Here is a 12,765-nt window from a genome sequence, read left to right as displayed (position 1 = left end):
ATGCTATTAGTCTGTGACCAACATGCCATCAGCCATTCGCTATCATGCCACAAGCCCGTGCCATCACGCTACTGACGTGTGACCGCCACGCCATCAGTCGAACGCTGCCACGCTCCGTGGACACTCGTATAGATACAAATATCAACATACTCCACTCCCCAGACTTGAAAATGAACGAGTAGCAAACTTCTAAGCTGCTGGGATATATTTGCAGCAGTTTTTGAGCTACGAAAGAGGCTCTTTGATCACGCACTCAGTTTTACCTTGTTAGTGATCTGAAAGATGATCGAGTACCTTCCACTTCCACTTCCACCTGCGATGTTACAAAGACCGGCAACCCGCTGGTGGATTGCGGGTCAGTTAGTACGTGATGGAGGGATACTCACCACATGATGAGCTCCACCATCTTCATAACCACGTCGTTGAGGATGATGAAGAAGTCCACCATGAGTTTCCCCTGTGGCATCCGGCCCAGCAGGGAGCCGAACGCCACACAGAACACGATCATGCCTGCCAGGGAATATGAAGGGTGACTAAAGAAATTTCCCAATGTTGGTGTTCATCCTCCATGTCACTGTGTAGTGCAAGAACATGAGAGGATCTCTTTGTATGAGACACCGGTGAGAAAGGGCAGTACTTACAAGGATATTGTTACGACATGTTCAGCTTAGAAACCATTAATTTAGAAATGCGACAGAAAAAACTTTACTGAATACTTCAAAGCTTTAGTCCTAATACACCATGACTTCCTTAACATGCAGATCTACCCAAAATGAATCATGAATGTTAAATTTCAACTGTTCTAACTACATTCTGAGTAAAGATACAGTCAAGGTGTATCTTGGATCAGTCTTGGCATGTGAGCCATAATCTAGACGTCATTTTACTGTTACTAACGTTACTATTGTGTGTTAAAGTACCTTCTGAGTCACTAACCTCGTACCCACCAGTGTACACTTGCCAGTACGTGCCCAGCATTATATATCATTACTGAATTAGTAGTACCCATCAATGATATTGCACCTACCGACATGTACTCCAGTGTAGTACTCACCCTTCACATGATTACCAGTACTGAACACCAATATGTAATCACTAGTAAGCAGTCCTGAGTATGTACTTTCCAGTATGTACGGCGGAACATTATGTAATCCTTGTAGTTCATTCTTACTGGCGCGGAGAAGCAAAATGTACCATTCATTATATCTAAGGTGGTCCGTACACAAGAATACGTACCCATAACGTTGGTGCCTTCCGAGCTGGTGAGAGACCTCTCGTACTCGTCCGCCACCGTCTCGTTGAGAGCCGTGCCGTTGGCTAACGAGGCCTTCATAGAGACGCTGAGATCTTCTAGGGTTTCGTTGACCCTCCTGGGGACTGGCTGGATCTGAGGAGATAGAGGTGGACGAGGAGAGAGAGGGAGATAGAGATAGGTAGATAGATAGATAGATAGATAGATAGACGTCTTCGTCCGTCAGTTTTTGCAAGATTAGACCAACAAGGGATATCACATGAAAAGCATTGTGATGCGAGGCACAGGCTGGGCGAGGCTGCCACATGGGTAGTACTGTGAGTATGATACGCAGGGCAAGACTACCACCTGGGCAGAACTGTGATCCATGACACATGTAGGGCAAGGCTACCACTTGGGCAGCACTGTGATGCATGGCACACGTAGGACAAGGCTTCCACCTGAGCTGTGATATACACGCGCTAGTTGGAGACCTCGAGGTATGGACATTTGCAAAAACTGTTCTGTACAAGCAGCAGCTGAAGGGAAAGAAGGATATGATAGAGACAGAATAAAGAGCCATATGGCTGTTTCACGTGTCGCAAACGTCGACACTTGTGTGAGCAACACCAGCATGACCATACAACAAGGTGTGTGGGAGAATTGGCACTTATGGATGACCTCGTTAAGTGTATTGGAAGCATTAAACTGAAGATCATCCTGCCAGGCAGATGGCCAACTTTCATAAGGGAGATGATATTCATGGCCAATGGTATTACGGGCCAAGGACAGAAAGGAGGAAGATAAGAACGTTGTTATATTATGATAACAGTGCTAATACAGTCTGCATCTATGGGAAGCATAGTTGAGCTGAGACAGATCAGGAGAGGCTGAGTGAGGGTGAATCACAAGCAGGAAATGAGGAACCATTTAATTTCGAAAGATATGTGAAGTTGTACTGTCAGTCCTCACCTTCTTGTAGACGGTCTTGGTGGAGGAGAAGCTCGCAGTCACAAGGTTCTCCGGGAACATGTTCCTGTAAAAGGTCATGTCATCATAGCAAGAGCACATAAATGGGAGTCATGGGACATACATTTCAATGCATTATGCGTGTATCTACAAGTGGTTCAACAATCATAACTGTGACCAGTAAATGAAGGGATCTAGATTGAGGCACTTTCATAAACACAAAACTATTATCACTCTTGCTCGGCAAAGACCAGCAGATGACAGACCCATGTAGTAAGGACTTCCATGCTCCTGCGTGGAGTGCAACCTTGATGTTGTAGGAGCCGCATGAAAAGGGTTGTATAACTGATTGATTGATGTGTGCATACAAAGTATGGATATCTTGATCATTAGGAAACACACGTATGAATTGCTTTTAGAAAATAGTGCCAAAATTGATGCACACGGAGCTAATAAACTGGTCAAACTTCACTCAGCTAAATAAGAAAAGCAGAAATTGTCATCATACTTAACACTTTACCGTAGCGTTCCAGGCAGAACCATTCTGACGAGTGTGTGAGGCACACTTACACCACCTTCATCCTGCCAGTGTGTCCGTCTATGATCCTCCTCAACTATATGATGGTGTCACCTTTGACATGACCAGGTTAAAGTCACACCATCATAAGCAAGGGTCGTAGCGTCGAGCTGAAGTGTCGTGCCATCGTTCTCATAGGGTTGATAAATACCTGGGCCGGACACCGATGTCCCGGTCATCCTAGACACCATATTGATAACACCAGTGTTGTGTCTATACCTTTGATACACACTACCGTGACCGCACGGTCGGGTTATTGGTCATCTGGGCTTTAGGTCTACCAACTCCCAGGGTTATTGACCGTCAACATTAATGAATACCCAACAGCCGAAAAAATCTTGAAGACTCTCGTCAGGTTGATAAAGATAATTCTGAGACCACATAACTCACTATGTACATAACGCTAAGTTTCATGGTGCCTTGACACCTCATGCAACCCACGTTACGAGAGATGCACGACATGCATGATGTTCATATGCAGTATGGTTAAGACGGCCATATGTGTCACCGAGCCAATCATGCAGTCGATCGCCACTTGATCATACGACATGAAGCAAGCCTTAGCTATTATTGTGGTGTTTGGGTGAGACCCAACTAACCATGCTTGGGTCAAGGTCAAAACAAATCATGCAGAGATCATGTGATTAATATCAACATATTTTGGGGTCAAGGAGGTGATAACCAGCCATGCTGGGATCACCTGATTAATATCAACCTTCTCTAGGGTCAAGAGGGCATAACCAATCATGCAGGGAGCAGTTGATCAATATCAAGCATGTTGGCGGTCCAGGACGTTTAGATAACTATGTGCTGTTCAGTCCCTCACACGGTAGGGAGGTGAGAACTGCTCAGGCAGAGGTCACCACCAACCACACATCCAGTCCGACAACTGATCAGGCGGTGGTCCAAACTAACCAAGTGGACGTTACGGTTAGCAACAGACAGTGTCAAGGGCTGTGTAACCAGGGGAACGAGGTTGTAAGTCAATCAAGCACAAAAGAGAAATACCATGATCTACCTCTGACTGACGAAGAGATAAGATACATAGATAAAAAAAACGCACAGATCCAAGGCCTTAACACTACTAAACAAACAAAAAATAGTCCCTTTAAAACTATAGAAGAAAAGGATAGCAGAGTAAAGGCTTTCTCCCCACCCTTCACTCCTCCCGGCAACACGCCCGACGGAAAACAATTAGAAAGAATACCTTGCACGATTAACATACCTGTAGGAAATTTTTACAAGGGCCATGAGGTAAAATGAACATGAATAATGGCATGCACACCATCACCAAAGACATGCAACCCTTCACTTATTATAAAGATGATAGTGGTGATAAACTTGAACTCCATCCTCGCGACTTACCATGTCTATATTACTCCTGTAATTGAAAGATGACACAGTAATCCATTCTTACTCCCTTACAGCAGGCAATACGGGTCAATTAATGTTGGCATAATACTACAACATGGCCAGGGAGACATGGGTAATTGAGAAAGTAGCATGATATACCACTACGTTATGATGACTGATTAGACGAATCATTCAGTACCGGAGAGTGACAAGTGATGATCAAGCCTAAATTTGAAGGTATTGAAAGTGTTGCTCTGAACAACATGTTTGGGGAGCTTGTTTATGCGTCAACAATGTCGTTCGTGAAGAAATATTTCGTACAATCCAGATTAACTCGGTGAACTCTATGTTTTAGTCCATTTCCTCTCGTTGTTAGCGCTACCGCTACTTTAAAGAAATTTTCAACATCAACGTTGCTGAATCCTTTAACTATTTTAAAACATTCTATCAATTTGCTTCGGAGACGCCTCTTACATAGAGGGAACAACCTTAATCCTCTCAATCTGTTATATGGTTTGTTACGCAAGGAAGGAATCAATCTATGATTTGTCATTGATATACCTATAAAATGTTTTAGGATCTCTGTTGCTATCTCTTGCAATAGTCACTTCCTATTTTCTATTGCTTAGTAAAACTTTACGTCTCTCTTAACTGTTATACTGCATTGCAGTATCTGGGTCATTGCCAGATTTCTTAAGCTTGTAGAGTATATTTCTGCGTCGTATAGCTCTTGCGATATCTGGTCCTGTTATTCGTTTTACTGTTTCTGCCGTGTCTAGGAACGAATTGGTGTGTGTTGGCGCAGAAACTGACACTTAAAACTTGGCCCATGATTTTTTAGGGCATGAATCCACGAAGGTGAGACTAATGCGTCGCTTAACTCACTAAAATCTGTCCCTTTAAAGTTAGGGAAAACAATACTGGTTTTAGGGGAATCACTTCTGATATTCACATCGAACCTAACAATGTTCTGGTCACAAGTGCCAAGATATTTACCAACACGAGTATTACTTCCTAAGAACTCCAGGAATGCAAGAAATCAAGTAGTATATTAGATTCTCTCGTCGGTTCTGTCGGGGTCTGGTGGAGAAAATGAACGACGGAGTAGATTAATCTAGCAGATTCACTTTCTACACCTGAGATACTTTGCTGGTTGATCTCAGGAAGACTAAAACCCCCCACAATGATCGAGCCTTTATCCTGTATTACTCGTTGTAAACTCTCGTGCACGACAGTGTCAAAATCCGCTGCTGACAAGGGCGTCTACATACGACGATAGTTTCCTGCTAATCACCTGGAGGACATACGTTTTCCTCTGAGCTCTATTAGTTTCCTCGGGTTTCTGTGGATTCTATAGAGCTTCCCGCAGTTTCCATAGGTTCCTACAGTCGCCTCTAAGCTGTTAGAGTTCCTTAGGGTCCATGAAAAGTGTCATGGGTTCCTGCAGGATCCATAAGGTTTCTTTTACTATCTATAGATTACCGTATATCTGTCGGGGCTTATACAGATTCCTATGTATTCCCATAAGTTCCCTGGGAGTCCTTACATCTCCCTTTGGATTCCTATTTGATTCTGGGGGTAAGCGGTGGGAGACATGCCATCACAAGGCCGGACAGACCACGAGGGGAAGTGCACTACCTAATGATATCCAGGAGGGCATCGAGGATATGGGGCTCCTCGGTGGTTTCTGCGACAGTCTGCGATTCCCCCACCAGGATGGAGGGGTCCCCAGGGTGGATGGTGGTTACCATGGTGATGCCCAGACACGCTGCCAAGATGGTCGTCGAGAAGTAGTAGCAAAGGGCGCGGGACCCCATCTTTCCAGACGAGCCCGTGTCCAGACAAGACAGCCCTGGGGGTTGAAGGTATGGTGGTGCTGGTGGCGAAGGTGGCAGTGGTGGCGATCGATGGTGGCGATGGTGGCAATGGTGGCGAAGGTGGTGACGGTGGAAGTGGTGGTGGTGTAAATGGTGATGATGGTGATGATGTTCGTGAATGTCGTGAAAGTGGTATTGTGGGAAGATAGTGAGTTCGGTGGTAGACGTTGCGGTAAAATTGGTGGTTGAACGACGGACGTTGGTGGTGGTGGTGGTGTGAGAGATGGTGACGGTGGTGAGAAGGTCATGATGATTCAGGGAATGATGATGACGATGATGAGGATTACAATGGACGCGGTGAGGTAAGTGGTAGTGGTGAAGGTTGGTGATCATACCTGGCCTACCACTGAGGATAATCATGAGACAAAATTGTGCGATTACTTCTTTACACACACACACACACACACACACACATACACACACACACACACACATATATATATATATATGAAATACTTGATCGCCGTTTCTCGCGTTAGCGCCAAGAACAGGCTGATAAATGTCGCATTCTGTCTTATCCATTCTCTAGCTTTCATAAGAAATGCACCGAAATCACAGCTCCCTATCCACAACCAAACCCCAGAATCTTTCAATGGTTTACCACTGGTTCACTCCACTGGCAGCAGGTTGACTCCTGTGTGCGACATCGTTCCAACTGTCTCTATCCAATGCACGCCTTTCACCCTCCTGCATGTTCAGGCCCCGATCGCTCGAGATCTGTTTTCACTCCGTCCTTCTATCTCTATCTCCATCCTCATCTTTTCAATAAGTTACCATCTTTCCCGTCATATTCCATGAGACCAAAATAAAAAAAAAATCGTGAAGACAATATCCCAACATAAATGAATCTTTTTGTTGTTCATAAGAAAATATCAGCAAAGTATGTCAAAGAAAAAGAGCCAGGATGGTATTCGTGGGTAAGGCAGGGCAAGGTGCTGGGTCACCGTGTGAAAGTTTCTACCCCATATATTCTCTCTCCTGATCAACAAATGACTTCAGTATGCCATTTGTAAAGTCTAACCCAAGAGACCCACTAGTTCACACTATGTCAATCAAGTGGTTTTGTCAGTTCGTTTATAGACGGTCTTTATTTGGATAATTTCCTTGATCTACTTTTGTTGCAGACAACACTACAATAAAAGTGCGTTCATGCAGATTGTACAACAGCATCTCACATAACTATAGCCAACAACCCATAGTGGCTACACTACACAAAACACTGGGAATCGTAAACACAGGGGTTACCTACTGTATGTAGTGTACAAGGACGATAAAGTACACAGGCTTCTACAACACTGTACAACACAAGATTCGTCTATAGGTTAGGACCCACAGCTCCGTATTAGAGCGAATAAAACTATGCATGACAATATGACGTGCACGAGTCACCCCTCCACCACCCAGCGTCGAACAGTAGCAAACCATAACAAAGGATCCACAAGACATTACATAACACAAAGGGGTCGAGATGAGGCTCCTCAGAATTGCAGCAACAGAGTGGCACATTACACAGAAAATATTTGGCGGGCTAAAGTATTCCGGTACCTTGCTGTACTGTGACCACCAACGTTAGCTGGATGGTTCCTTAACTAGCGCCCGTGGTAGATGCCACTTCGCCATTTCGGATTTATTTGCTTTTTTAGTATTTCTCGTGCTGGAACTTGACTTATGATCTTACCTTTTATTTCATACTTTCAGAATGACTAATTCATTGGTGAGTAAGCCTGGCGATGATTCTTTTTTTTTTCTCTATCTCTCTCTCTCTCGTTTCCTACTTTACAATACAAACAAGTATGACTAATAATGAAAGTGAAAACGCAATCTGATTCTAAACGTTCCTGTATCATACTAGTTCTCGTCCAATTGGTTCTAGATTTAGAGAAGAACAACTACTAAAAGACAAGCTGAGGCTGAGGTACCACGAAACACACTCCATTACCAAATAATCCAAGCGATCTTGTGCCTACACCATCCCAAGATGCTCAAGCACTTCACAGGAAGAAGAGCCATATTTGAGGTTTAATTGGTATAAACTCACATATAGAGATTAGTTTCTTTCTGTTAATATGTTTAGATTTGTTCTCTCTTAGGTTGTGTATTCTTTAATAATACGGTGTTGCGTCTCCAGACTTGGCATAAGTTAGTGTCTAGATCCAAGTTGTACTTATGACTAAGGCGGTTCACATATGTGCAAGACTTCCTTAATGCATTTTGTAACACCTGGAACTCTGCCATCTAGTGTGTACCAATCATCCGAAACGCCTTGAGAACGCTTGTGTTTATCACACGGATGACTTGATTGACTGTAAACATCCAGCAGCCTTACTCTGGATTCACAGGCTATAGCTTCCAGACTACAATGAGAAAAGGAAGATTGAACAGCTTTAGACGGGACAACAAACCTAATATTCAAACTGAAGAAAAAAACTATGATTAAAGGATAAAGAAATTATGATAACTTTCTCATCAAGTAATTTTGTGTCATTGAGAAAGTATTTGACGTATCACACATATATCCTCCAGTATGAACTACGAGACGTAGCTGACATCATATAGGGATCCTGTACCTAGATAGACCAACTAAACCGAAGACAAATACGATCTGGAACTGATAGGGGAAAGTGTCTCTCTTTAGAAAGAGTAACAGAACGCCAGCAGGAACAAGTTACTTGTAGGCATGATAACTATGAACACGATAGATATACACGAGAGGGTTAGTCTACAGGATATGGCCCGGTAGCTACAACAGATAGCGTTTATAATCCCAGATTAATCTATCGTCTGTTTCTTCTCTCTACCCGATTGTTAACTGCCTCAGCTTCCTTCAGCCTCACTGTATTTCCTTTCATCGCTCCCTCCCTCACGACCTTTCCCCTCCCTCTCCCGAGTACCTAATGATATCAATGAGGGCGTCAAGGGTGGTGATCTTGTCGTTGACGTCGATCGCTGTAGGGGTTTCGACGTCCTGCTTGAGGAGCGTTGGGCTGCCAGGGTGGATGCTCACCACGCTCATGATGCCCGTGATGGCAGCGCAGATGGTCGTCCCGAAGTAGTAGGCCAGAGCCCGCGTGCCCATCTGGCCCGAGGCCGAGGCGTCCAGCTGGGCCACGCCTGCTGCGGGACTCCGTAGGAGGAGGGAGGTGGCAAAGATGGGGGTGGAGGTCAAAGGTCGTCGAATGTGTGTTTTTGTGGGGAGGGGGGGTTGTGGGGGGTTGTGGAGGGGAAAGGTGGCAGAGATGGGGCCAAAGGTCGCCATATGTGTGAGCGGAGGGAGGAGGGAGGTCTAAGGTAAGAGAGGGAGCAAAGAGGTCATTGCAAGGGTTTGGTGGTAGATTGAAGACCTTGCAAAAGATCACAGTAATGTAATGGTGTGATCAAGGCAAACCAAGCTCAGTGTGTGAGGAGAACGTCCTCTTAAGGTGTAAGGAGGTTAACATAACCATTAGGGTGTCATAAAGATCAAAGTTGTCTTTAGGATGTTGGGAGATCAAAGAGATATTGAAGTTGTTGGGAGTTCAAAGACATTTGTTTGTATGAAGTGAATGGATGTGACGAAAGAGGAGTGAAGGAGGGGGAAGGAAAGAAAGGTAGGGGTTGTGAGGATAGGGTTGATGACGGGAGGGGCGGTGAGGGGAGGGTAGAGAGGAATGAGGGGAATGTGGTAAGGGGAAGACGGTGGCACGGGAAAAGTGACTGAGAAGAGTTGGTTAGAAGGAACGGTGAGGGAGGGATGATGAATAAGGGATGACGAAGGGATGGTGATGAGGGAGGAATGATGAGGCAGGGGTGGTGAAGGATGGGATGCTAAAGAAAAGGTTTCGATATAGGGCGGTGAAGGAGAGGTTAGCAGAGGGAGAAGCGGTGATGGAGAGATGATTAGGGATGGCGATAGGAGGATAGGGGTGGGTGGGTAGTTTCAGAGTAGGTGTAATGAGGGAGGTCGTTTTAAGGGAGTTTGAGTGGAGGGGTAATGAGGGAGGACATATTCGGGTCAGATGGCGAGTAAAACTTGAGTAGGATGAGGATTAGGTCATGGTCGATGGGAAATTGTTTTGTCAATGTAAAGGTGGGTGGCCGATGTCATCAGCGTGGCGTTAACGGGGAGAGAGAAGTCGTGAGACGAATTAAAAGCTTGAGCCATCTTAAGTTATCCATCATAAAAGGTAACTTGAAAAAACACACACACACATTATATATATATATATATATATATATATATATATATATATATATATATATATATATATATATATATATATATATATATATATATATATATATATATATATATATATATATATATATATATATATATATATATTAGAGCAACAAAGAATATAGTACAGGATAACGACAATATATGATACAAATGTTGCATAAACACTGAAACAATGAGACAGATGATGGGAAACATATCACACGAAACACGAGCTTCACTGAACACATCGTTTGTAGTTGACACAGCGAGACGCCACATACCTTCCCTACCTCCCTATGTCTATCGCTTTTCATCTGCAAGCAAGGATAATTCTCTTGTTGTTTTCCAACATCACTTTTTGTTGACTTGCGTATAGATAGATCACCACTCGTTAGTCTCCAACATCTTCATTAGCACCTGTCTGACAGCATGCATCTTACAGTTATCCACACTTACTATAGTTTCCTTTCTCACTTCACTTTTCACCATACTGCATCCTTATTGACATTCCTTCCCTCTTGCGTCTTAAGCTTTACTCTCTTTCTCTGCCTTTTTTTTTTTTATCAAACCTTTCATATCTTCTTCCTCTCTTATATAGTCCTTATATCTTCTTCCTCTAACTACCTTTCATATCATCTTCCTCTCTTAACTACCTTTCATATCTTCTGCTTTTCTCATCTACCATTCATATCTTTCGTCATGCTCATTATTCCCTTGTCATACCAACTATATCTCTTATCTTTCTTTCACCTCCTTCATTTCCCTCACAGGTCACTCTCCTCTTTCCTCATGTCTCCCTCCCATTACTATCACTGCCTCCTCCCCTCTTCCTAAGCATCCCCTCTTTCCCCTGGACTTCGGTTCTCCTTACCTGCATTTACACCACGTTCCTCACCGCCTAAAGCATCCTCACCGCAGTTAACCCCACTCATCCCAGCCAACATCTTCCTAACGCCGTTAATCCAGCTTCCCTCATCAACACTAACCCTTCCCTTCCTCTCTCCTCTCCGCTTCCCAGCCAGAAGAATCCTCCTCCTCCTCTCCAGCACTACTTATCTCCCATAGCCTCCCTCCTCCCTCCGTTAACCCAGTATTCCTTACTAACACCAACACTCCCTCCAGCATCACACTCCTCCCCTGCCAGAATAGTCACACCTCCCATGCCATCGTCCCCCTACTCTCTCAGCCAGCCTTCCTCCCTCCCTGACCTGTGATGATGGAGGAGATGATGAGGGGCAGGATGAGCATCTTGAGCATGCGCATCATGATCTCGCCAGGGAAGGAGACCAGCATGACGGCGTCCGAGGTGTAAGAGATGTTGCGGGCCAGGGAGCCCAGCACCACGCCCAGCACCACGCCCAGGATTGTCATCACCAGCAGCAGGTTCTCCCTCACCCATGACGTCATCTGGCGGGCGAGAGGCACTGTAAAGCCATCTCTAGTAAATCACGTATCGATCTGCAAATCATTCTGTAAATCATTAGGTTATGATGAATTCTGTATCACCGGTTAGTGCTGATCATGGGAGTTAATCAACACTGCTAGCAGTTTTCTTCTCATCAATGAAGTAATCTGTGGGCTGTTTTATATTCATCTTTTGGCAAGGGGCAAAGAATAACATTATTAATCCATGTCAGCTGAGTAGGTGAATGAGTTTTATGAAACCTGGAGAGATCGTAGAGATAGAAAAATACGAAAATGAAACAAGGATAATTCCACAGTTTTGCTCTGCGAGGAAAAGGCAACAAAACGGCTAGTCCTCATGTGGCTAGTCTCCAAATAGAAACTATGGGAAGCAGCAGCCAGTTTTTGTCTCGGGTCCAGACCCTATAAGCTAGGACACACGCTGACTACTTACGAGAGTAGGAGAAGAAATTATCTCTGCAGAACAAAGAACAAGAAACAACATTATTGGAAAAGGAAAAGGATGGTTAAAGACAAGTGGTGTTAAAAGAGTTGTTGCGACGGAAAGCTAAGGAAAAGTGGAAGAGGAAGCATCCCAGATGGACCTGCGTAGTGTAGCGGTTAGCGGTTGAGCGCATGAGGTCGAATCCTGGTTGCGATATAAAGTCCACAGTCAACCCGCCTGTCTATTCTGTCCTAGAGGTTAGTCGATAAACTGGTTACCTAGCATTTGATTTTATTGAGACAGAAGGTAAGTGTGTTGTTGATTGGTTGGTAAGGATATTCAGTGTATATATGGATCACTGTCAAGTGCCTGAGGAATGGCGGAATGCATGCATTGTAGCTTTACACAAAGGCAGAGAGGATAAAGGTGTGTGTTCAAACAACAGAGGCATAGGTTTGTTGAGCGTTCCTGGAAAATTGTACGGGAAGATATTGATTGAGAGGGTGAAGACATGTACAGAGCATCAGACTGGGGAGGAGCAGTGTGGTTTCAGAAGTGGTAGAGGATGTGTGGATCAGGTGTTTACTTTGAAGAATGTGTGAGAAATATCTAGAAAAACGGATGGATTTATATGTAGCATTTATGAATCTGGAGAAGGCATATAATAGGGTTGATAGAGATGCTTTGCCTGAAGAGTATATGGTGTGGGAG

At 44.3% G+C, this 12,765-nt stretch overlaps 1 protein-coding gene across 4 annotated transcripts in view; it reads right to left on the bottom strand.

The window, feature by feature from the left end:
- Nucleotides 1-12,765, bottom strand: part of LOC139766377 (excitatory amino acid transporter-like) — a 38,541-nt gene that overhangs the window by 7,015 nt on the left and 18,761 nt on the right. For 3 of the 4 annotated variants that reach the window (XM_071694954.1, XM_071694945.1, XM_071694925.1), the window contains 5 exons: nucleotides 11,414-11,612; nucleotides 8,899-9,118; nucleotides 2,204-2,267; nucleotides 1,237-1,387; nucleotides 387-510 (listed from right to left, as the gene is read on the bottom strand). In XM_071694954.1, coding sequence (XP_071551055.1) covers nucleotides 387-510; nucleotides 1,237-1,387; nucleotides 2,204-2,267; nucleotides 8,899-9,118; nucleotides 11,414-11,612 — 758 coding nt within the window. Of the gene's footprint in view, nucleotides 1-386; nucleotides 511-1,236; nucleotides 1,388-2,203; nucleotides 2,268-5,768; nucleotides 5,983-8,898; nucleotides 9,119-11,413; nucleotides 11,613-12,765 lie in introns of all 4 variants that reach the window. The other variant, XM_071694935.1, reaches the window with a different exon arrangement.

This window comes from Panulirus ornatus, chromosome 4 (genome assembly GCF_036320965.1).
Source record: "Panulirus ornatus isolate Po-2019 chromosome 4, ASM3632096v1, whole genome shotgun sequence".
Classification (NCBI taxonomy): Eukaryota; Metazoa; Arthropoda; class Malacostraca; order Decapoda; family Palinuridae; genus Panulirus; species Panulirus ornatus.
Note: the sequence above shows the minus strand (reverse complement) of the source record. Positions and strands in the feature narration are given on the sequence as shown.